At 39.6% G+C, this 24,568-nt stretch overlaps 2 protein-coding genes across 3 annotated transcripts; one reads left to right on the plus strand and one right to left on the minus strand.

The window, feature by feature from the left end:
* The first annotated feature begins 7,485 nt into the window (after window positions 1–7,485).
* LOC146664711 (general transcription factor II-I repeat domain-containing protein 2A-like) lies at window positions 7,486–8,427 on the plus strand. The gene has a single exon (XM_085411505.1). The coding sequence runs from the start codon at window positions 7,486–7,488 to the stop codon at window positions 8,425–8,427; it is 942 nt and encodes a 313-aa protein (XP_085267631.1).
* Window positions 8,428–9,222: 795 nt separating this feature from the next.
* LOC146664712 (S-adenosylhomocysteine hydrolase-like protein 2) lies at window positions 9,223–24,117 on the minus strand. 2 transcript variants are annotated; one of them, XM_085411942.1, is made up of 17 exons: window positions 23,999–24,117; window positions 17,364–17,460; window positions 16,853–16,990; window positions 16,585–16,685; window positions 16,253–16,355; window positions 16,068–16,162; window positions 14,486–14,592; window positions 14,283–14,399; window positions 14,010–14,073; window positions 13,834–13,922; window positions 13,639–13,709; window positions 13,423–13,517; window positions 13,242–13,340; window positions 12,745–12,813; window positions 12,552–12,630; window positions 11,704–11,824; window positions 9,223–11,616 (listed from the first exon to the last, which is right to left on the minus strand). In XM_085411942.1, exons 1-17 carry the CDS (start codon window positions 24,071–24,073, stop codon window positions 11,610–11,612), a joined length of 1,527 nt encoding a protein of 508 aa, XP_085268068.1. In that variant the 5' UTR covers window positions 24,074–24,117; the 3' UTR covers window positions 9,223–11,609. The 2 variants fall into 2 exon arrangements, with proteins under 2 accessions (XP_085268068.1, XP_085268069.1); XM_085411943.1 differs by lacking the exon at window positions 23,999–24,117 and adding an exon at window positions 20,522–23,960 and having other exon boundaries at window positions 9,224–11,616.
* Window positions 24,118–24,568: the final 451 nt, after the last annotated feature.

Genomic DNA, 24,568 nt, shown 5'->3' on the forward strand with positions numbered 1-24,568 from the left:
TAATCTGATCCTGTTTGGACTCTGAAGGCTGAAGAAGTACAAAAAAAGTCCATCACATGCTGCCCAGTCGGGAAATTTTTGTCACCTTCATTACAGTTTAAAAATATTTTGAAAATATTTTACTCCTGGATTGTTTGAAGGGTGGGTTCAGCGAAGAAGCTTCTTCAGTTTTTCTAACTGATGGGGTTTTGAGCGCTATAAGGATACTACATGATCAAGGTAAGGAGCAATGTCCGGCGCAGGACTTTAATAGGCAGAGTGAAATTTAAAAACAAAACAAAACGGGGAACTATGGTCTGTAGTCAAGTTGAAAATGACAACTTAATGATTTTTCCCTCCAGATTACTGCAAATTTCATGATGTAAAGATGTGAGAATTTTGCATAAAGACACAGTTATAACACAAGGCTCAGTGGACTTAGCTTTCACTGTGGTCTGATTATAAAAACATGAATGCATTTTATTCCATTTATAGAAAATCAGGTTTTTTGGAAATGTGTGACCTAATAATTATTATTGTTCAGTTGTGAGATACAAACTAAAAACAACCAGCTAAACAGAGTAACTTCGGATGTTTTGATCTCTCTCTCTCTCTCTCTCTCTCTCTCTCTCTCTCTCTCTCTCTCTCTCTCTCTGTCTCTCTCTGTCTCTCTGTCTCTCTCTCTCACTCAAGCTTTTTACAGTATCGATCTCTCCCGGAAACGGGAATATGAGCCCTGCTTTGGGACCCATTGAAAGCATCTCAAAAATCACTTAGCACATCATTCCCTACAGCCAGAATCAATTCGAACAGCAGACCTTCAGACCGTGTTCAGGAAGGCTCTCATGGAGGCCATAAATGCAGTGCCAAGACCTCCCCCCCACCCCAGCTACCCAGTGCTAACATTTAGAGCTCAAAGACAGTGGGTGAACTGGGATAAACAGTCCGATCCAGTAGCCCAGCAGCAGATGGCATAGCTGGATTTACTCACTATCCTGTGAGCTATAAACAAAACAGAGATGAGGGAAGGACACTACTGATTCTGATACAGACTCTGCATGTGACTGCAAAACCACTGGCACCAAAACACAAAACTTCAAAAGGTTAGTGGTAGCTTCGCAGAAAAGACACGGAGGTCCAGTCAGGATTCACAATTGTGCTGTTGCTCTATTGCAGAATAGTCAGACTTCACTTCCTTCTCCTCCTGTTCTGTGTATGGCACTGGTAGAATTCACTGTCACAGCACACTATCAGTGAATTACCATAGGGCCATAAACAGAGTAGAGACAGAACCACACAGCCTACGTTGGTGTCCTCATTCTGATTCTGAAGTTTGTGATTGATGGATCTACTCTCGACCTCACGCCAAGTCTTCTTTGCCCATTTTGGCACTAGCACATTTTTGCTTTGTTTCTCCTCTTTTGAGCAATCATGTGTGGTGCCAATATAGGATGAGACAGACGTGCAGCTTTTCAGATTAAAGGAATCCAAACTTTTTTCTAATGCCTCCTGTGTACTATCTTTGTGCAACAGTGAGAACCACAGAGAGAGGAGAGGGAGGGATGGGGAGGTTGAACTGTGGATCTCATCGATTGGGTCGTCTATCTCAGATGTCGCTGGTTGCCATGGAGGCTTTATCTCTGAGATGCTGCTCCATGTAACAGATCTGGTGGTGGTTACCGGTGCACTCTCCCACAGTGTTTGGCAATGGTAGAACTCACTCTGGTGAGTTGGAAGGATCCGGTGGTTCTAGACTTGCCAACAACTGACTGAGAGCTTTTGCCCATTCACCCTCCACAAGGGGACTCACTGCAGGACAAGGTGCTTGGAAAAGGGCCATAACCTTTTTTTTTTTTAAATCCTGGTGTCAAAAAAGGTCAGCAGGTTCAGGTGTCGCTTGTGTGAGTGACTGCAGGCGGAGCAGCATGGGGTTAAAACTGATGATCCCCCCCTGAGCGTTCTTGCAGTCTCAGAACACTTTAGAAATCTGCAAGGATGGAGAAAATTTCCAATATTTGGAAGGAACAAGACACAAGGACAAACACTTCTGAAGTCCACCCAGTCTGTCTCTAAACCTCCTGAAGCTGCGATGCTTCTCAGAGTTTTCTTGAACGCGGTTTGTCGATCACAATATCTAACTCTTCTGTAATCTCAGGCCTTAAACACTCAAAGTACGAACCAAAGGACACTTTGATTATCAGGCCATGAGACAATAATCCATGTGCAGACCATTAAGCTTTGAACTGACAATCATTTGCCCTGATTGAGAAATCAGTAGTGCTCGTTTGTCTGAAAGGAGCAGCTGTAAATAGCTGTAGCTGCAAATCTGCTAACAGCAGCAGCAGATACAGAAGCTGTGCTGATGGTGCAACCAGATCTTTCTCAGTCAGGAAAGAACTGAAGTGAAGCGGTGCAAAATGATGTTAAACTGAGGCTAGATGCATTTGTTACATTCACAGGGTTGTAACTATCTTTGAGGGCTTGCAATAAAATCCTCAGTTCTACTTTCGGGAAGTTAAAGAGACAAAAGGTGATGCTTACAATCTGCAGTTTAACATACAGTGCACATAGTGATAGTGACGTTTGATATGTACACTTTTTGAGACCTCTACATGTTAAAATAAAGAGTTTATATTTCTGAAATTATGATTTTTTGGGAGACTTCCAAGTAATAATCGAACCTTTATGTAGAGATAGTATGTTTAAACAGTTAAATAAACGTCCAAAACATAAAACAGGTGTTTTACAGCTTGGAAAATTCCAATAAAATGTATCTAAAATCTGTTACGAAATGAAATTTGTCTTTAAATGTTTCCATCATTAAACGTATTATGTAGATTTCAGTGTTTCTATAACGTAAGTATGCAGATGTACAAAAATGATTTAGCTAAACACCTGAATTTGAATAAAAATGAAGTCAAAACTAGGAAGAACACATGGTTTAAGAGTGATGTGGAGAAAAGTGAAAAATCTGTGTTCTTAATTTAACACGTCCATAAAGTAGCTTAAGGTTATACTGAAGTACAGCGCATTCATAAAAGGACAAAACATATAGCTGGCAGGGCTTCATCTGTGCAGCACCGCCGGAGCAATGAGCGGCTGATGTATGTTCATCATGTTTCAGTCCGAATGCCGTGAGAGTCCATTATGGCCGACTGCAGAGGACCTGAGGTTAAGTGGTGCCAGAAGAGAGAGGAAAGAGGGAGGCCGACATGCTGACAGCTGGTACGAGTGATTAGACCGTGCAGTGATGCAGGGAAGGCATCAAAGCTCTTTAGGGAGAATCCCTTAGTGGGAGGACACAATGATACACACACACACACACACACACACACACACACACACACACACACACACACACACACACACACACACACACACACAGAGAGAGGAATGAAATCCTGATACACAACTTCCTGGTTGCTAAAACTGCTTACAAACTCAGCTTACCACATCCAACAGCATAGGCTGCACTGACCATCTGTCTTCTGCAGATGCATCACCAACCAATGGATTATCAGCAGCTCTGCCCTAGGACACACACCCCTCTTTCACACACATACTAACCCCCCTCTGATTTCGAGAGTCTGGTAATACAACAGAATGAGTGGTATCATTAGATTAGATTGGGTGTGGAAGTTATGGAAGGATCTCCTCATTAATCACACGCGCTAATGGCAGTTTAATAGCTGTTGTCTCAACTGCTTCTTTCCGTTGTACATCACTGTGCAGCTCCTCTGTTACAATAAAAGTGTTTTAATCTCAACAGGATGGTAAGTGTTGATTCATTTGAGATTATCTCACAATACAAACGACCAAAAAATGCTTGAGGAAGTCAAAGAAAAGCTGGGATTTGGAAGCAAAACTTGTTTTTCGGGTAAATTTTATTGTTACGTTATCAGAGTATTAGATGCAGCATTGTGAGCTTTAGTCTGCTGCCATAAAGAATCGTATTATATAGTTAAAGAAGTATAGAGGCCATGCACTATAAACACACACGCGTACAAAGAGGAAGACTGGATTACAATAATCCAGGGACTGGGGGTATTTTTAGGACTACATGACCAGAGGCAGACACTTGAGGAAAACAGATAATCACTGTCATATGACCAGCTGGATTTTCTGGATATACAGTTAATTACGTAGTGTCTGCGAGGAACACATGTAGAGCGAATGATGTCAGTACAAAATTATTTTGACTGCCTCAAATTATCTCAGGGAAAGAGGTTGTTAACCCATCTAACTCCCCAGAACTTTAATAACAGAACCAAATAGTGTATTTATTGGTTTTCTGATTCAGCCGATTAATTTAAATTTAAATTCATGCAACCTCATATTGTATTAGTTTACGCCTAACACAGGGGTGTCAAATATTTTACCGGTGCTTTTATAAATGTTATTTTCATACTGAAAAAGGCCTCCCCCGTGGCTATTCATACCACACAAAATTTATTAACTAATAGATAAACAATAAAATGACAGAAAAGGTTTTGTTTTTACACAATCTATTAAAGAAATTTGTATTTTTTACAATGAATCCACATTAAAAAAAAATCTGCAAAGCAACAAAATTTTTATGTGTTATAATTACAGGACAGATTGAGCAACAAACTACATATAGTTTATTTATAGTTAAATATGCTATATAAGAACAAGTCCATTTACCATTAACCTTTCCAGCAATGCTTCTAATTTTGCTGGAAAGCAACATAACCCAACTTTAAGACAGTCTACAGTAAATATTTGCGTTTTATCTTCCAACAAAGGCTTTTGTAAATGGCAGTGCAAATGTTTACATCTCCCATTCGTTATTTCCTCTAGGTCTACACCTGTGGGAATGGGAGGCAGAGCCTTCAACTTTCAGGCCCCTTTTCTATGAAAACCAGCTTCCAATTTGGATTTTGGAGAAATACACCCTCTCTACTTTTAAGATTAATCTTAAAACTTTCCTTTTTAATAAAGCATATAGTTAGGGTGACACTGAATCCTCCCTTAGTTATGTTGCAATAAGTCAGGGCTGCTGGGGGCTTTATATTAGCAAGCCAAAGTGCTCATATGGGGTCTAATTGTTGGGGTTTCTATGTTTCCCATGTTTCCCAAGTACTAAGTAAATTGTTACACTACTCACTACAGTACTTTCTCATTACTCCATAAAATGACCTCAAATGCAATGTCTCATAACTATCACGTAACAATATAAAACTTTAGGCTACAGTCCCACACACTAATACCAACATGAATCCCTATCCTAATGAAGACACACGTACAATCTTTCTTTTAGTATTTACATATGAACGTGAAGGTGTGACAACAAAAGTAAAGATTAAAAAAATCTTTACTTTTGTTTGAACTTATTGTGATTGTTTCTGTCCTGGCAACAGTTTGCCCATTACCATCACACTTTTGTCCCTTTTCTGGAATAAAAATAAAAGTGCTGTCTATATTTCTGCTCCTGAAAAGCTGTGTCTCTGTACTGCGCCACAATTTTCCTCCTCCAGCATACGAAATGAAAGCATCTGAGTGCAGTGCAACCGTGCAGGAAAAAAAAATGCATGTTTGCTTTATGATTTTTTTTCTATCGACCTGGCGTGCAGATATCTGAAGAATCTTTGTGGCACAAGTAACAACATAAATGCAACTTTAAGGTAATTACTGAATTTAGTAATACATTCCATCAAGTTACAGTACTGCACTTTTACCCTAACCTTTAGCAAAGCCTTCACCTTAAAATTTGGTGATATATGTTATGGGGACTTATTGACCTCACAATGGAGGTAGCCCACATATTGTGACTGTGTGGCTTCATGTCCCCAAAGCACAGTATTAACACACACACACACACACACACACACACACACACACACACACACACACACACACACACACACACACACACACACACACACACACACAGGTTTCAGATACATATTGTGACTGTGTGGCTTCATGTCCCCAAAGCACAGTATTAACACACACACACACACACACACACACACACACACACACACACACACACACACACACACACACACACACACACACACACACAGGTTTCAGATACTCCATACAAGGATAGCAGCACTGAAGGCTCTGACAGTGACACATTGTTGTGTCCACACATACTATTGCATTTGTTCTGTAGATGCATTTACCAGAAGCGCTAGAGGGCGCTAGTGAGTATGTTGTTCTGGTTGTGGTTTTGAAGAAGAAAAAAGAAAAATAAAGAAAGGAGTCAACTCCGGTAATCCTCTGTTCCTACCTGCGTGTGTGTGTAATGCTTGCTGAACTAACACCACACAACACACATACAAGCAATTAGGACCACAGCTTACCAAACGATAATGTTACTATTCCTCCTCCTAGTGCAGGGGTGGCCAACCCGCGGCTCTCGAGCCGCATGCGGCTCTTTGCCTGGTTTCATGCGGCTCTTACGTTCATATCAAAGTTTATGTTTGTGTTTTGATTTTTTTTATGTTGTTGTTTTAAAATGTGCGCGTTCGCTTCGCTTGAGTTCAATACGGTATTTTCATCAAATGCGCATGTGTGTGAGATGAAAATACCGCAAAGTTTCCCAGTAGGAGCAAGTTCGCCCTTAAAATGGCAGGAAAAAAATGCACAGCAAAAAGAAAATATGAAGATGAACACAGGACGTTTTTAACAGAGTGGGAGAGTTTATATTTTTTTGTTGAACGCAATGGTAAGCCATTCTGCCTTATATGTCAGACGTCATTAGCGCATTTCAAAGCTTCAAATCTTCAGCGCCACTTCAGCTCACTCCATGCTAACATCGACCTCGAATTTCCAAAAGGGACTGAACTTCGCAAGCACGAGTTGGCCACTTTGAAAAGTCAGGCAGAAAAGCAGATACAGTTTTTCCAAAAATTTGCGAAGCGGTCAGAGACCATAACGCTCGCATCCTATCAGCTGGCTTGGAACATTGCACGGGCTAAAAAGCCATACAATGAAGGGGAGTTCGTTAAAAAATGCCTCAGTGATGTTGTTGAAATCTTGTCTCCTGAAAACGACAAATTAAAACGCATGGTATCAGACGTCCAACTGTCCCGCCACACTGTTGAACACAGAATATCGGACATTAACACGGCTATTGAATCACAGTTGCACTCTGACCTTCAAGCATGTGAGTATTTTAGTGTCGCATTGGATGAGAGTTGTTTTATACAAGACAAGCCTCAGTTGGCAATATTTGCACGGTCTGTTTCAAACGATTGTGTGATCAAAGAAGAACTCCTGGATATTGTGCCATTAAAAGACAGAACCCGTGGCATAGATGTGAAAGAAACCATGATGGCTGCATTTGAAAAAGCAAATCTGCCCATAACGAAATTAACTGCAATAGCCACGGATGGAGCACCAGCCATGATGGGATCTGTGAACGGGCTTGTGGGGCTGTGCAAAGCTGACCAAACTATTCCTGACTTTTGGAATTTCCACTGCATCATCCACATGGAGCAACTCGTGTCTAAATCATTGAATTTAGATAACGTCATGAAGCCTGTGATGGAAATTGGCAACTATATCCGCACACATGCGCTTAACCACAGGCAATTCAAGAATCTCATCGCTGAGCTGGACCAAGGGCTTCCAGGTGACCTGCCGCTGCACTGCACTGTGAGGTGGCTGTCAAAAGGCCAGGTACTCTCTCGCTTCTTTGAGCTTTTGGATGCCGTGAAACTGTTTATGGAAAAGAAGGACAAGGACTATCCCGAGCTCTCGGACCTCAAGTGGATTATGGATCTGGCCTTTTTGGTCGACATGCTGTGTCACTTGGACAGACTGAACCTGACCCTGCAGGGTAAGTTAAAAATGCTCCCTGACCTAGTGCAAAGTGTGTTTGCGTTTGTCAACAAACTGAAGCTGTTCAAGACACATATTCAAAAGGGAGATTTAACGCATTTTCCCACTCTGCTAAAAGCCAGCGGGCAAGTCGCCAGTGCTGCCCTGAGTAAGCAAAGAGCCAGATATGCAATGCTGATTGAAAACTTGCACGAAAGCTTCGTGACCCGGTTCCATGATCTACAATTGAAAAGGCCACAGATTACGTTCCTCGTCGACCCATTTAATGCAGAGACCGGCTGTTTGAAAGTCCCGCTAGTCACAGATGGAGCTGCGGCTGAGTTGGAGATGATCGATCTTTGTGAAGAGGACCAATTGAAACCTGCTTTAAGGGAAGGGACCATTGAGTTCTGGAAAAGTGTGCCAATGGAAAAATACCCCAATGTCAAACGGGCTGCGCTTAAGATACTGTCAATGTTTGGGTCAACATACGTCTGCGAGTCTGTGTTTTCTACCCTAAAACATGTGAAATCAAAGCATCGATCTGTTCTGACTGACACACATGTGAAAGAATTGCTTCGAGTGACAACAACGGAATACAAGCCAGATTTAAAGAGGATTGTTCAAGGCAAGGAATGCCAGAAGTCCCACTAAACAACATGCATTATAAAAGTAAATGCTATTGTAGATTATTATATTTTTGTTTGTGGACTTGGTTGAACTGAGAGTTTGTGTGTGTGAGACAGTGCACACAATGTTCATTGTTGAAAATGACTGGCCTGTGGTTTTAGTACTGTAGGAGTCCATTTCTGTCATTATCATGTTGGTGTGTGACATTTACAATAAATCTGGCTGAGCAGAGATGTGTGTGTGTGTGTGTGTGTGTGTGTGTGTGTGTGAGAGAGAGAGAGAGAGAGAGGGAGGAAAGGATGGGTGATGTTCATGTGTGCCCATGCGTATGATGTGGCTCTTTGCGGTAACACAGTAAAAAAAAAAGTGGCTCTTGGTCTCTGACTGGTTGGCCACCCCTGTCCTAGTGGGTGAAACTCACAGTGCACAGTCTTTGTCAAGCTCTGGCTAAATTGTTAAGCTGGTAGTGCAATCCCTGGCAACTAAAGTGTGAACCCCAAGTTGCTCTCAGATGCATTTTTTTGGTGTGTGAATGTTAAACAGAAAGCACTAGCGTGAAGGGGAAACATGGCTTTTGTGAATGAGGCAGAACCAGCCCATTTACTATATATTTTAATTCTTGGAAACCAGAAGTAGACCTGAATATACAAGGTTGTACACAACTGCAACCGTATCTATCAATACAAATAAGTCAAATAGTGTTCATTAAGTTGTTCTATGGTTTATAAGTTAGAAAGTTCATTGGTGGTTTTGGTGTTTTCAAGTTATAAAGCAGAAATGCAGAAAGAGTAAAATGTATTTTTTATTATAATAATTATTTTATATTTATATGTACAAAAGTCTAACAACTTGCCTGTTAGTTAAAATTAATTTATCTAAATGTTAGAAAAGGATGGGGGTTTTAGGTGATGTGACAAGAGTACGTTTTCAGGTACTCCATTCAGCTGATAGAAAAGCAACTCCGTCCCATTCAGAACAGTTTTTCATTTCCTCCCTCTTGAATTAAGACATCATACTGATTAAATTCTGGTTACTGTGGACAATGTGAAAATCTGGAACAGTGTACAATACATAGGAATACAGAAAAGTCAGTCTTACAGTTTTTTACAGACGCTAGGACACATTTCTCAATACTTAGGTCACGTTTGCAAAACTCCTCACACAGTGAGCACAACAGAAGTCTATGTGGGCTAAACTGAGGACCAGTTATCATTGTTTTGGCACAAAATGCATTCAATGACTACATCTCTCAAATTTCATGAATTATTTTCTCACTCAGACACAACAACTGCCAAAAATCTTTGTACGTACAGGACATTTTGCATGTGCTTACATACTGTTTTCAAAACTGTTAAACTCATGGCCAAAACAATAACACAATGCAAAACTTGAAAAGACAGCAAAATGCAACAGCAATATTTTATTGAAACATATTTTACAGTTTTTCTCAGTCGCTTTGGCGCGTTTCTCAGAACACCATTAACATTTGCACAGCAGTTAGTGCATTTCCCAAAACAATTAGTGCAAACTGCAAAACCTAGTGGATAGCCTGCAAAAGCACGTCACATGCACAGAATTGATTATCCATACCTCAAAAGCAAGTATCCATGTCAATGAAACTGTCAGTGCCATCAAAATGAAAAGTCTTGACACCATCTTTATGAACAAGATAGTCAAATGGCATTGTCATGTTTCCACTATGACAGTTTATAATTTCAGTGTTTCCCATTGCAAAAACAATTGGTGACACCTGAAAATGCTGACGACAGCACTATGGCCTACCTGTACAGCCATCTGAAATGTGCAGTAAAGTCACTGTAGATGTTATGGGAGTCTTGGGAGTAACTGAGACACTGAATATGTACGTTTCACATTTCCATTGTGTAGAAGTGTTTGTAATCCTACAGAATTGTGCAAAAGAAAAATATGCTACAGTCACTTGTTCACTGTAGAATACATGTAAACATAAAATCACCAATTTGGTAGAGCCTCCTCATGAGTGACAGCTGTAATTCACCTGAGATCAATTGTTCAATTTCGGAGACATTTCCAGGAAAAATGATACAGAAAGGTATAGGATTTGCTTGACAGATGGCCAATATTTGGCATGTGATAACTAATTCAACAATTTTGTGTGTGATGACTTAAGCAATGGATGTATGACTATTAGTTTTATTGGGAACGACTATTCAGCATCCATAGGTATGATTACTTTTGACTGACATGACATAAGCAAATGGAAATGTCAGAAAGCAGCAGGGAAATGTATGGAAGCAACTGATTCATGTCCAAAATCATTTGCAGTTTGTTCAGAGAGAGGAGAAATTGCTACTATGATGTGCACAAATGACTGAGTGTTGTGGAGGTTGAACTAATAGTTATGAGAATTTCAATTCTGATCTGAGAAACGCACCAAAGCGACTGAGAAAAACTGTAAATCTAAAAATGCAGTTTAACCAGCCACAGCTGATTCTCATTGTAGATGAACATCTACACAGGTGTTACTCCTTCAATTTTTCAACTCCTTCAATTCTGGCAGCCAGAAGATTCTTTCCTAGGTGTATCGCCCTAGATGACATGAGATGTGATGTGGATGAGAACCTGTGGCCAAATGGAGAAGACCGAGTAGAATAGCATTACTATTGTATGTGTATCAGTGGATGGTGTGTATACAAATTCTTGTATTTTGGGATTACTTAGTGCAAAAAAAAAAAAATACAGAAACAAATATTAACGAATTCTGCATGATGTCTGATTCATTCCAGTAACATATATTGAAATTATAAACAGAGATGTGTCCTTGTTTTACACAAGAAAACACTGTGTAATGCTACATGTTGTTAGTGTTTTTTAGGTCATTGTTTTGTGGGTGACAAAGTGTGTTTGTCGGCTGTCAACCTTTGCTAGTGTTCTGGAAGAATGAGTTTATTTGAGACCTGAATGAAGTGTTTTGGTAGTTGTAGTGCATTTTGAATGTGAAATGAACTGCTTTGCCAAGCTGAAGGTCAGTTAGGAGGATTGTGTGAAGAGTTTTGCAAAAGTGACCTAAGTATTGAGAAATGTGTCCTAGCATCTGTAAAAAACTGTAATATGCTGTTGCTTCAGATACACTCTGTAAAGCTTCAGACTGTAGAGGGCGTCAGCGCTCCTGTTTTCACAGCAGCTTTTCTGAAGATCGTCTGTCCGTCAATTTTGTGAGCAAAACATCAATACCTGTTACAACAAAAACAGAAAAAGATCAGAAACATTAAACGTTAAAATGTGTGTTAGTGTTTGTCTATGTGAGAGAGAAGTTTATGCCTGTAATAGTTTGGTTTGAAGGGTCCGTGTTTGCTGATGCCCATGTACTTGGCCTGATCATCTGACAACTCTGTGAGGTGTGCGTCAAATATCGGCAGGTGAAGGCTGGCCACGTATTCATCTGAAAATATGGAGACACAAAGATTATCACACCTTAATTTTCTTCTTGGCTATACTGATAAAACAGGAAAAAGAATAATTAATGACAAAATAAAATTATAATGGTCTATAAAACATTTAATATGATTTTCAGGCTTATGTGCAGCCCTGAGACCCATTACAAATGTATTATGTGAATGTTTTCAAGCTTGATTTTGTGTTGGATAGTGCAAAGTGCAAAAAAGTATTTAGACTTTTTTTTTTAACTTAAATTAAATAAAATCCCCTTTTAAGTAGCTTAATAATTATCATGCTATATAATATAAAAAACATATTTAAAGTATCTAGTAACACTAAAGTAAATGTAGTCATTATGTAGAATGGCACTTTTCCACAATCAATACTTTATATTATTAGATCATAATTATTAATTCATTTATATGCATTTTAATTTTGTAACTTTTTAATGACTGTATTACAGGTATTCACTTATATAATGTAGATTTCCAATACAAAATGGTAAGTAACTAAAGCTTAGTATCGAGTACAAGATACATTAACAGCTGTGGGATAGAAAGAGAAAGTAATTAAATTAAATTCAGTTTTAATTGTATAGCACCAGATACAACAACAGTCCTCAAGACACTTTATATTAAAAGGTAAAAACCCTACAACCAACATGTGCAAGCACTTGGCAACAGTGGGAGGGAAAAGGTCCTTTTTAAAATGAAGAATGCATTGTAACTTGCCCATCTTCTTTGGCAGCAGGTAGACATCCTTGTTGTATCTTCCTTCTGGGGCATTGTACAGCTCTATGAGAGCCATGGCCTGAAACATAACAGCGAACGTTAACTAAAAGTGACTGCGAGCAGCCTAATGACTGACAGAGCTGCTGTGATGCATTTAGAAAAGAATAACCACTTTGTAAATCTGTTTTCTTACCTGGGTAGCGGCAGTGATGGAGAGGACAAATGAGGGCACGGTAGAGCAGCTCAGATTCAGCAAACGACCCTGAGAGGAAAGTCAATACTAAATGAAAACAAATCACGTAAGAGCGGCTATGATTACAACCATTTGAAATAATATTTCATCCCAATTGAACTGTGGTTTGTATGTACTAAACAGGATAACGTTATGATTAGTGTAGTATGAGCCCCCAGTTTAAAGCACAGCGTACACAAATGCTCTTCCTGTGCTGTCTGATGTTATTATTTACTTTTGGAGGATACACACCTGGTCTTTATATCATAATTGCTGCTTTTCTTTTCTGAATTTCTCTCTATTTTTATCTCAGAATCTCTCAGATTCATCCATCTGTTCCTTATAATACATTAAGAAGAGCGCATATTTCTCTTGCTAAATAAGCAGTGTACTTTAAGGTCACACATTTAAAGTCCTTACATGATTTGGGCCTCATTAGAAGAACAGAGTATCCTCACCTCTGCCAGCAAGACAATTCTCTTGCCATCAGGCCAGATGACGTGATCCACCCGAGGTCTCACATGCACCCACTTCAGATCTAAAGACCGCAGACCAGCCTGAGACATAGGAATCTATAGTTTAACGCCAAATCATTCACATATAGAGGCCTATACACGCACACACAACATGTGTCTTTACCAAATCTATCTCACTGCTGGAGTGTCCCATGTTGCAGACTATGCAGCCATTCTTCATTTTGTCCAGATGTTCTCTCATCACAACATTTTTATTCCCTGCAGAGAAGCAGTGAGTAAAAAAAAACAAAAAACAGGTGAAAAAAAAATTAATTAAAAATAATATTTTGATTGTTTTGTTTAAAAAAAAAAGTATTAATCATAGGATGACAGCAGTCACCTGTGCAGGTGATGACCATGTCTATATGTCTGACTATTTCACTCAGTTTAATTACTCTGAAGCCATCCATGCTGAGTGGAGTGGGGGATAAGAGGACAGGGTTAAAACAGTATTTCATCATGTTTTTTTCATGGTGTGGCGTAAGAGGAGGGAACACTTCACATCTTGGTTGATAAAAGCTTCTTCTATTCATACCAGGCCTGAAGGGCACAGATAGGATCCACTTCTGTGACATACACTATAGCACCCAGTGCTTTTAGGGCAGCGCAGCAGCCTTTTCCAACCTACGAGAAAAAGAAATTCAACACAGTCTGGCCGAGTGGCTTAAATGTGGGTTATTTCACGGGGCAAACACTTTATATCCCACTAACCTCGCCATATCCACACACCACCACCTGCTTTCCTCCAAACATGATGTCAGTGGTCCGCTTCAGCCTGGAAGCAGAGTTGATCATGGTCAGTTTGCTGCTATGCTGGTGTTTTTATCTGTTTATTCACTGGCTGGGCCCATGACCTCATTTTAGGTTTGACAGACAGTTTGTCAACCTATATAGATGACAACCGGAAGGAGCGTGTTTGGAGGCGTGGTCCTGCTCCTGAAATTCCGATACATAATCTCCAATAGTCGCAACAGGATTAATTACCCTTCCAGTACAGACTCCTTGCAGAAGTACAGGTTGTCAAACTTCTGTTTGGTCACCGAATCGTTGACATTCATAGCAGGAACAGACAGTCTGCCTGCCTTTGACAGCTGGTACAACCTGAATCAGAGGCACGGAAACACCCACGTGAGCTGCAGATTGACTTTGTAACCTTAAAGTCATTCGAGCTTCGTGTTTACACTCACCGATAGATCCCTGTGATGCTTTCCTCCACAACACCTTTGAGATTCTTAAACAGTTCCGGATACTTCTTATAGATCCAGTCAGTCAAGTCACCACCGTCATCGAGGACCTGGGAATAATAAGAAAAACAAGCTCGAGGCACCTTCATGGAAGCATTTGTAGATAACACACTGAATTGTAGGTCAAATGGTTCTTGGCCCACATAAACATGAAGCAATAATTTTCAATAAAATGCATCTGAAATATATAAAATCAAAGGTTCATGTACTCAAATAATTATTCATTAAGATTCCAATAAATTCCAATAAATTGCGTTGAAAATTTGAGTGTAAAGGAACAGTTTACCAAGTATTAATTATATTTGAAATACTAATGGTGTTTAAGATCTGAGGCTACAAAAAGTCTTCAAACACGAACAGTATCTTCTGAAATACCACGGAGGATGTGAGTACAAATACACTCCTCCTGAAATGTATGCTTAAATATTACATTAATCTCTCTTAAGAGAATCTGCACATGAAGCTATCAGGTGAAAGCCAACATTTAGGAGAAAGTTAGCTCAAAGAAGTTTATTTTAAGACTCCAGATGAGGCTGCAGGAAAACATAGCTAAGGATATAGAGCTGGAAATGTGTATAATAGACCTGCTTTGAAAAAAACAGGACACATTATGCATACAGTGAGTGAAAATAATTATTCAACCTCTTGTTGAATTTGTAAGTTTGCTCACTTAGAAATAAATGAACAGTGTTTAATTTTCATGGTAATTTCATTTTACTGGAGAGAGTCCGAATATCAATAAAAGATCAAGAAAAAATAACAAAAAACCCCACACTGAGTGAAATGATCCCCTACAACCCTGCTGTAATTCATGCTGGTTGTGAGTCCATATAGCACACAGATTATAATCAATCAATTACAGATAATTCTGATCTTAAGAAGTATCTGCACAAGTCTGGAATGGCCTACAAGTCCATCAGCAAGAAGCGCGGTTCGAAGACAACAACTGCTGGCTTGATTATTCGAAAGTGGAAGAAATATAAAATGATCACTAGTTGCTCTCGGTTTGGAGCTCCACGTGAGATCTTGCCTCATGAGGTGAGATAATTGAAAAAGGTGGTGAATCATCACAAAATTATATCGGAGGAACTTGTTAGTGATCTGAAGTTAGTAGGAACCACACTCACCAAAAACACCATTGGTAACACACTATGGGGTAATGGACTAAAATCTTGCAGTGCCTGCAATGGTCCTCGTGTTCAAGAAGCCACATGTGCAGGCCTGTCTTTTTAAACGATACAGAAACGTGCTGTGGTGTACACAGCTGGTAACCAGCTACAAGAAACACTTTACCACTGTGTTTGCCAACAAAGGGTTCTCCACCAAGTACCAAATCTCATCTTGGTTATGAAATACTTATTTCACTCAATGACATGCAAATCAGTTTATAACTTGTATGTATTGTGTTTTTTCTGGTTCATTTTTGGTTGCTAGCCTGTCTCTCTCCATCAAAATGAAACTACCATAAGAACTGTGTACTTCTAGGGGAAGCTATGTGACGTGTAAGCAGAGTCGATCATCATACCATGTTGGGCTGCCAGGTCTCAGTGCCGACACAATGGTCAATACACCACCAGAACTCATCCTCCGATTCTCCTCTCCACGCAAACACTGAGATGCCTGAGAAGGGAAGTGGCATGAAAAATGTGTGATGGTCAAAAAAGTAAGAGGGAGGAAGAGTAAAACCAGGAGCTTGTGCAGAAGCTGTACCTGCTTTAACCAGAGCAGCTGCCACAGCATTCTGAGTCGAGAAAATGTTACAAGCCGCCCAGCGACACTGCGCCCCCAACGCAGCCAGAGTCTCAATCAGCACCTGCAGGACACCATAAACACACAGAGGCCGGTTCTAGACACTGAAGTAGTGCTAATGCAGAATTATATGATGCACTGTGGATAATATGCAATATAGAAATAAAATAAAATCTAAATAGTGATATTCTTCTCTTTATTTAAAGAAACAAACCAGATCTGTATTTGGCACTTTGTAAATCCCTGTCAGTGCTTGTTTCTTTATTTGACAGCAGTGTGTGTGTTGAACTGACCGCTGTCTGTGCAGTGATGTGTGTGCAGCCCACTACTTTGGCTCCAGCCAGCGGTTTCTCCCCACCTGCCCTTTTCCTCAGGTTCATCAGAGCTGGCATTTCTAAATATCACAGATGAGAATCAAGACACAAAAACCAGGACAGTCTTAGATCCTCCTCTTGTGCATTTCTCTACAGAGCCTCTTTAGATGGGCAGTAACATTCATTTTACTGTTATATTGTAACTTCTGCATAAACTGTGGTTTGAAGGCCGTTGGTACTGGCGTACCTTGCTCTGCCATTTCTATTTCTTTGCGTCCAAAATCAGCCTGACTGATGTTTTTGATGCAGAAGTCAGACGGGCCTTTGGTGGATTTCTGAAGCTTGTCTCGAGGAGAAGACTCATCATCAGAGGTGTCACTGTGCACTGCAACACATAATTTAGACTATGTGAGACAAATCATCTGGCTGACACATGAAGGAGTATTACAGAAACACATGATTCTTTGGCTCAGGTTTTCCAGCCTTTATCTTGTTGATAACTAGGTGATTCTTTTCTCTGATCTCTTTGAAGTCTGCACATACTCTGGCAGTGACTGACATTTTTGAGAAAGGCTCATGGAGCAGATTAGGACCAAATTAATGAGACCTAATTCTGCAGAAGACTTTTCACTTTAATTAAGGTTTGGCCTACAGGTTAATCCTCAGTTTGCGATGCTGGGATCAAAAAAACAGCTCAGTTTATATATCAGAGACATGTGATTAGACTTCACAGCGAGTCTGTTTTCATGTTTCCATACCTGAAGCGAAGCTATCCGTAGATGACTGAGACATGGACCGAACAGTCCTTGTGGGAGGTCTGTTGAATTCTTGCTTCTGGCCAGTGAACGGTATTTGCTGAAGAATCATAAAAGGAAATCACAGACAGGCTCAAAAAGACAGATACCAAATATTTCAGTTTTACCTCTCAGCAGGTCACAAAAGTTTTTTCCTCTCTGTTTGAAGCAGATAGATGCGGCAGTCAAAGCAGATACATTTGCTCATAAAACACCAACTTTCTTTTAACTCTCTTCTCACAGCCTATCTGTGTCATTAATCTTTCTATTTCTCTCTTTTATCTCTGTATCTGTTGCAATCTCACCATCCAGTGTGGCTGTTTGAAGGCTGGGCTGCTGCCACAGGAATCCCACTTGGCCATGTCTGCTCCCTGGCTGCACGCGTAGACTTAAACCTACAGCTCAGCCTTACTGAAGGCTCACCACCTGTCTTCAGCTTTTCTGTGGATGGCAGATTTTTTTTTCTGCTTTTGTTCTTTCTCTTACATATGTGCACACCCACCAAGACCAACACGCCCACACGCTGACCTCAAGTGTTTGAAGCTTTGCATTTAAGATATCATTTGATTGCATTCTGGAAAATGTAACATATTTCTGTTTTTTGCAAACTTGATCCTTAATAAGCCTCAAATGGGAACATTAGCACCTTGTGAGATGCATTACAGGAAAGGAGAGGGTGCTTATTTTTTGTAATGTAAAAAATACAGTAACATATAGCTCCTAAAGTAATGGGGGTTTGACTAACTTGTTTCAATTCTGTTATTAGCTGTCATAACTCGTCAGCTGCTTTCAAACCCCACAGAAGGAGAAAACAACAACTGTGAGCAAAAAAGAAGAAAAAAGCAAGAAACTGCACTCATGGCTGAAACACAGCAGTCATGCAACTAAAAACAACAAGACAGAAGCGATTAACACATATGTTTGAGGCTTTTTTATGACACAAAGCAAAGCAATGAAAAAGATATTATGCATGGAAAAGGTGTCTGCCTTCAGGAAAGCTTAGTGAAGCACGAGTTCAGGTTTCTAATCTCATCTCAGAACACCTACAGTGTTATGCAGAATTGATTTGGTTTGCCATGTATTTAATGATGGTAGCCTATGGTTTTTATATTGCACATTTAAAAAAGCATTGGTCTGGGTTTACGTTCCTGAAAAAAACTTTCTTTTCATTACATGTGATACAGTTTAATTCCAGGTATCTTTAAGTCCAGGCAGGGTAATATTTTTTAAATCCCCCAACTTAACCACACATTTAAACTAGACCGAGGGTGCAAGAAGAAATCTAGAATCCAAATAAATTTTATAATGGCATAAAATACTAAGTCAGGGCAGGCAGTCATGGAAAGAGACTGGACACCCTGAGGTCCATTAAACTAAAGTAAGAGAGACAGACAGACAGGCAGATTATCGATCTCACAAGGGAAATTACTGAGGAAACTACAGGAGCTGCTGTGACAGACTGTCCACTCTCACGATGCCACTCCTCTACACGTCAAATTCTTCAATGAATGAAATACAGTCCACATACATGAACATTTATTTCATAAACCTGCTGATTTAAAACAGCCCAGCATTGTCAAGTTCCTGGTCTGTTGACCCAGCGTTTTGAGTTTTAGTTTATTTGGATGTTACGTTTAAGTTCTTTAGTGTAGCTAAGTTCATTTGTTTATTAGATTCCCTTTGTGTTTTCTACCCCTGTATTTAAGTTTCCCTCTCCCTTTATGTGTTTCATGCTGCGTGTCTTATGTTGTCAAGTTTATATTGTCATGTCTGCGTCTCATGTCTCCTGTTTTATTTTGAAGGTCTGTGTCCTATGTCAGTGTAGTCAGATTTGCTTCCTTTGTCTCATTATGTCAGACTAGTGTCAGCTGTTTCCCCATGTGTGTATTTAGTCGGCGTGTTTCTGTTCATTCTTTGTCAGGTCGTCTGTTGTTCACGTCACGTTCTCCACACCATGTTTCCAAGTTTCATGTCCAGGTTTTTTTTTGTTGTTTGTTTTAGTTTGTTCACTCCATACAGTCTGCCTCCGCCAGACTGTGACAAGCATGCCTCATTTAAATACTTTGTTTGGCAAAGGTCTCTTGTCAACATTAACAACATTAGTAAACTTTGCTGATCTGGTTTAAATATACACTTTATGGGCAACAGTACTGGGTCACGCCTCATAATCTCTGAAGTTAGGTATATAAAATCCAGCACCTAGCCGTGCGCTCTGCCTGTGCAAACATTTATAAAAGCATGAATTGTTCTTAAGAGCTTGCTAAATTAGGGTGTGGTACTGTAACAGGATGCCACCATTGCAACAAGTCAGTTTGTGAAATTTCCTCCCGCTGAGATATCCCACAAGTGGTATTATTGGAAAGTGGAAGTGTTTAGAGACCACAGCAACTGAGCCATGAAGTGCCATGAAGTGCCAGACCAAGTAAAGACACTCTAATGAATGGTGTGAAAGAGAAACCAAACACAGGTCTCTGAAGCGGACAACAAAAGAAAAACAAAGGACGAGCTTTGTTACATAAGGGGCAGCAAGCCCAACCAAGTGGCAACCAGAGATCCACCCAGGGAACACAAGTAGGACACAGGACGAGTATGCAGATGCTAAAACACTGATTCAGAACTGTGGGTTTTGTGGTTTTTAACTTTGAATTAACCCTTTGAGGTCAACACCAAGAAAAAACAATGGATTTTTTTTTGTTTGCATTTCTTATTGATTTGGGTGAGTAATAACCACAATCAATATATATATTTTTTCAATAGACCCTGTAGTTTTTAAAATATTGATCTCTAACGGTTGAGATGTCACGTAATGGTAAAAGTATGAAATGTCATACAAATACATTAGATAATACAATTATAAAAAAAAGGCCAAATTATAATTAAATTGATAACAAAAACTATCCAGGGCATTGGATACAGTTTATTTCTAGTAGCATGCCAGTGAACATTGCTGTTTTCATTCCATCAAAGGAAAGTATTATATCAAACAACAAAATACATCGTTTTTTTAGTCTGCAAATGTGAAAAATGTGCTGCAGCACAAAATACTCCCATTCAGGCCATTTCTGATTGAATGCTACTGTGCAAAATCAAAATCAAATAAAAACAGTGCAAATCAAGCACACCTGCTCATGGTTTTGGTCGTCGGGGTCTTAGGGTGTAGCATTGATTCTGTGGTCTTGGAGAGCTGAATCATGGTCCTCCAACTCTAGATGCTGGCTTGTTAACTTGGTTCAGACACAGCCAGGTGGAAACCTTTTGAGAGCCATCGGTTTCTGGTCCAGTAGGGCACAGTCCCTCTTGTAGACCAGGTATTCAAGTCAAGGATGTATCCGAACAGTGGAATATGCCATCTCCTTAACTTGTAACTTATAACTTGTCTTATACAGGTGTAATATCATATCAGAAAGCTTAATTCTTCCCATATGCTAATTATATACAGGGATGAGTGATGGGCATTGGTCTTTGCATTGGGCTCTTTGCTCCACCGTTTGACCAATGAAAGAGGCATGAACCCACAGGCATTGTTTAGAAGGTTAACACATTTCTTGTCAAACCATTTTATTGCAATCATGGTAAAATGGTAAATGTCCTGTATTTGAATAGTGCTTTACTAGTCCCTAAGGACCCCAAAGCGCTTTACACAACCAGTCATCCACCCATTCACACACACATTCACACACTGGTGATGGCAAGCTACATTGTAGCCACAGCCGCCCTGGGGCGCACTGACAGAGGCGAGGCTGCCGGACACTGGCGCCACCGGGCCCTCTGACCACCACCACCACAATCAGACCTTCATCAGACCTGTAATAACAGGTTCCATGGCCCTTCTTCAACAGGTCTTTGTCTGCCATCAGGGGAGCTCCACCGGTGCAGTTTGGTCATACATGACCAAAACTGAGTATACATGAGTATCATGCCACAGGACTATGTGATTTTTAGCCATATAATTGTTTAACGTCCACATAGTACTTGTTAAACATGAAATTATAATTTTGAGAACTTAGTAATATTAATTTACCAGATACTGTAATTTGGTTAAAAGGTAATCAGTTGTGATATTTGTGATTTCCACATGTTAGTCTTGATTTTTACAATATTTAATAATATTAACTCAGAAAGTTACAAAAATGACTTACTGAGGAAATTATTTCAGCATATTCTTGCTGTGCTAACACTTAATGTGATTTATCAATAGCAATGGATAAAGAAAATGGGTCTAGTGGTAAATTTAAAAAAATTTATTAAACATTTAATTTCACTTTTTTAATGCTGTCAAGTGAAATACATCTGTTTAGTAAGTCCTCTAACACTGTCATATAAGAAAAAATTATATCTTCCTATCTTAGTTTCATCAAAAACACTCAAAATATGTTGGATGTTTTTTTGTTTCTGACTTCCTGGTTGGGAGGGGTATAAGAAGAGCCAACAGTTTCCATTCACAGTGCCTTCTGGTGGACTTTTTTGGCATTACAGATGTAAACCAATTGGTAGAAAAGACTCAACATGGTAGGTCAATTTCAGCAAAAGCCTCAGTTAGATAGGGCCTGAAAATGTGCTCTACCAATTGGTTGAGCAGAACGCTAAAGGGTTTGATATTAAATATTTTCTGTTTGGTTACAGTTTTAGTAACACTATTAAAGTTAAATTTAGTTCAGGGTTTTTTTTTTTGTTTAGAATTTTTAGTGGGTGGTTCAAGTTTTCATTTCTGTGATGAATTTCTTGTGATGTTCATATTTTCTTTTGCCTTGGCCTCTGTTTTATTTTATGGTTTCTAGTCTTGTGTTTAGAGTGATATGTGTTACTTTGTGTTTTACTTTGTAATTCTCCTATAGTCTCTCGTATCTTGTTAAGTATTTGTAAAGTAAAAAAGTCAAGTAAAATCTTATCTATATAGCACCTTTCAAGATAAAAATCACAAAGTGCTTCACAGGAGCTAAAACATAAAGATAAAAATCAACCAAAAGCAAGTTAAAAAACATGAGAGTTAGGTGTTAGGAGTTTCTCTGTCATGTTACCTCCTGTTGTATTTTGATAGTCATTTGTCTCTTGTGGCCTGTTTTCAGTTTGGCTCCTGGTCTAGTTCAGCTGTGTTTTGTTACCCACTCTGCCGCACTTACCTACTATGTATATAACTGCAAGATAATAATTGCACTGCAAGGCACTACATGTCTTGGAGTATGGGAGAAGCTGGAGTGCTCCTGACCCAGGACCTTGCTTTGAGGCAACAGTGCAAACCACCACACCATTGTGCTGTTGCAATAGCTCCCTCAGTATAAGTGAATGTGTATATGCACTGATATATCATTAAATTCACAGTAAAAACTAACACAACTGTGCACTTGTGTCTTCAAGACAGCTGTGGTGGACGATGGGCGGTAAGGGCGGATTATGACAGCACATGTCAGTTTGATGACAACATTATTGTATGGTGCTGTTTGCCAGGCACTGCAGGGTATAACGAGGCTTTCAGTCTGTTCAACTTGTCTTAAAATGTGCCTCTGGAGCTCAGGAAGATTTTGAACTTTGCTATGAATTCTTTGGATTTTTATCCTTCACCTAAATAAAGGTTTTGTTGTTTCTTGAAGTTTGCCTTGAGATTTCAGCATTTGATTAAAGACAAGACATAGGAGACAATTAACTAGCAAAATAAAACAGGCAGTGAACATCGATAAGAAACTTGAACAAACTGTACAAGAAAAGACACATGAGGATGAGATGGAAGTAAACTCTATAGCAGACTGGGATTAAAGCATAATCAGAGCTGAATTGTCTAAAACACGAGTAACTAAACTCCACAACTCCTAACCTTGACCTAAAATATGACATGCTGAAATAAACATGAAACTAACAGGAATCAAAAAGCAGCCTAGCAGTAAAAGGCATAAAGGAAACTAGAATTTAAGACGAAACACAGATAACAGAAGTCCACAGCAAATCCCACAGACCGTGACAGTCACAGAGCAGGATCACTGCTCTACTGAGGCACATAGTGTGTCAACAACTGCAGAGTTCAAACCTCCCCAGGCATTAACATCACCATAAAAACTGACCAAGCACTTCCTGTAAGTGGCCCAGGGCTTTTGTACATGGGGTGTAGTAATACCAGGTACAAACAAAAATAAATTATATTAAAAAGTCACCAATAAATATAAATAAAGCTGTATTTTAAAGTCTGGGGGCTTTTTTTTAAACACATGGTTATAAGAAAACCTTGTGTTTCGTAAAATCACTTAAATACCGCCTTCCAAAAATAGCTGCCACTTACACAAGCCACCAATCATTAACACAAAAGCTATTAACCTTTGACTTGGAGCAGTGTGAAAGTTAACTTAATGAGGTACAGGTGGACATTCAAATTCAAAGCAGCTACTGCACAGATACTCTTCAAATAAATCTCAGAATTACATCTTAATGTGTAAAATATCTCTCTCTTTGTGTCCAACCACACATTTCCTCTATGCCAGTGCAATCGATAAAGACCAACATAACCAATGTAATGTTGCTTAAACCCTCTAATCTTAAAAAAGCTTGAATTGTAATTACACATCAAGTCCTCGACTCGCTGCCCTCTGTAAAAGAAAGAAAAGTTGTGATACCTTGATACAGATGGACTGCACCGCCTCCTCACTCTTGCCCTTAGATATATTCACTAGATTATACGCTTTCTTCATGCTAGCACAGTGACTCTCATGAACCCTGCAGAGCTGCAAGCCGATGCTGTTCAAGTGACGCTTGATGCCACTCCCTCACCAAACAGGTGACAAAAGAAGGTGGAAGTGAGAAATGTGACCTCTGTGAGGCTTTCTGTGTGTGATTCTGAGAAAATACCGACAGCAGGAACTACAAAGATGAAGAGTGAGATTTAAGGAAAGAAAATCTCAGTTGAGTGCTTTTTGAGGCCACAGATGAAAATAGTTTAAAATAAACAGACAGCAGGGAGGTGACAGTTTTGCAACGTAATGACAGTTATTGCAACATAAAGAAAAACGACAGAAGAACTGGTCACGAGGAAAGAACATTATTCTTAACAAAAGGGTTACAGAGGTAAGCATGAGAGGCCATGTGACAATAGAGCATGAATTCATTGTTTTCTGTCCACAGAATGACCAAGCAGCACTGCAGTGTTACTGAAGTCTCTTAGAGTGGCATTTGACTGATTTAAACTG

Source organism: Rhamphochromis longiceps, linkage group LG7, assembly GCF_057381845.1.
Source record: "Rhamphochromis longiceps isolate RC_006_pf linkage group LG7, R_longiceps_female_GT1.1, whole genome shotgun sequence".
NCBI lineage: Eukaryota > Metazoa > Chordata > Actinopteri > Cichliformes > Cichlidae > Rhamphochromis > Rhamphochromis longiceps.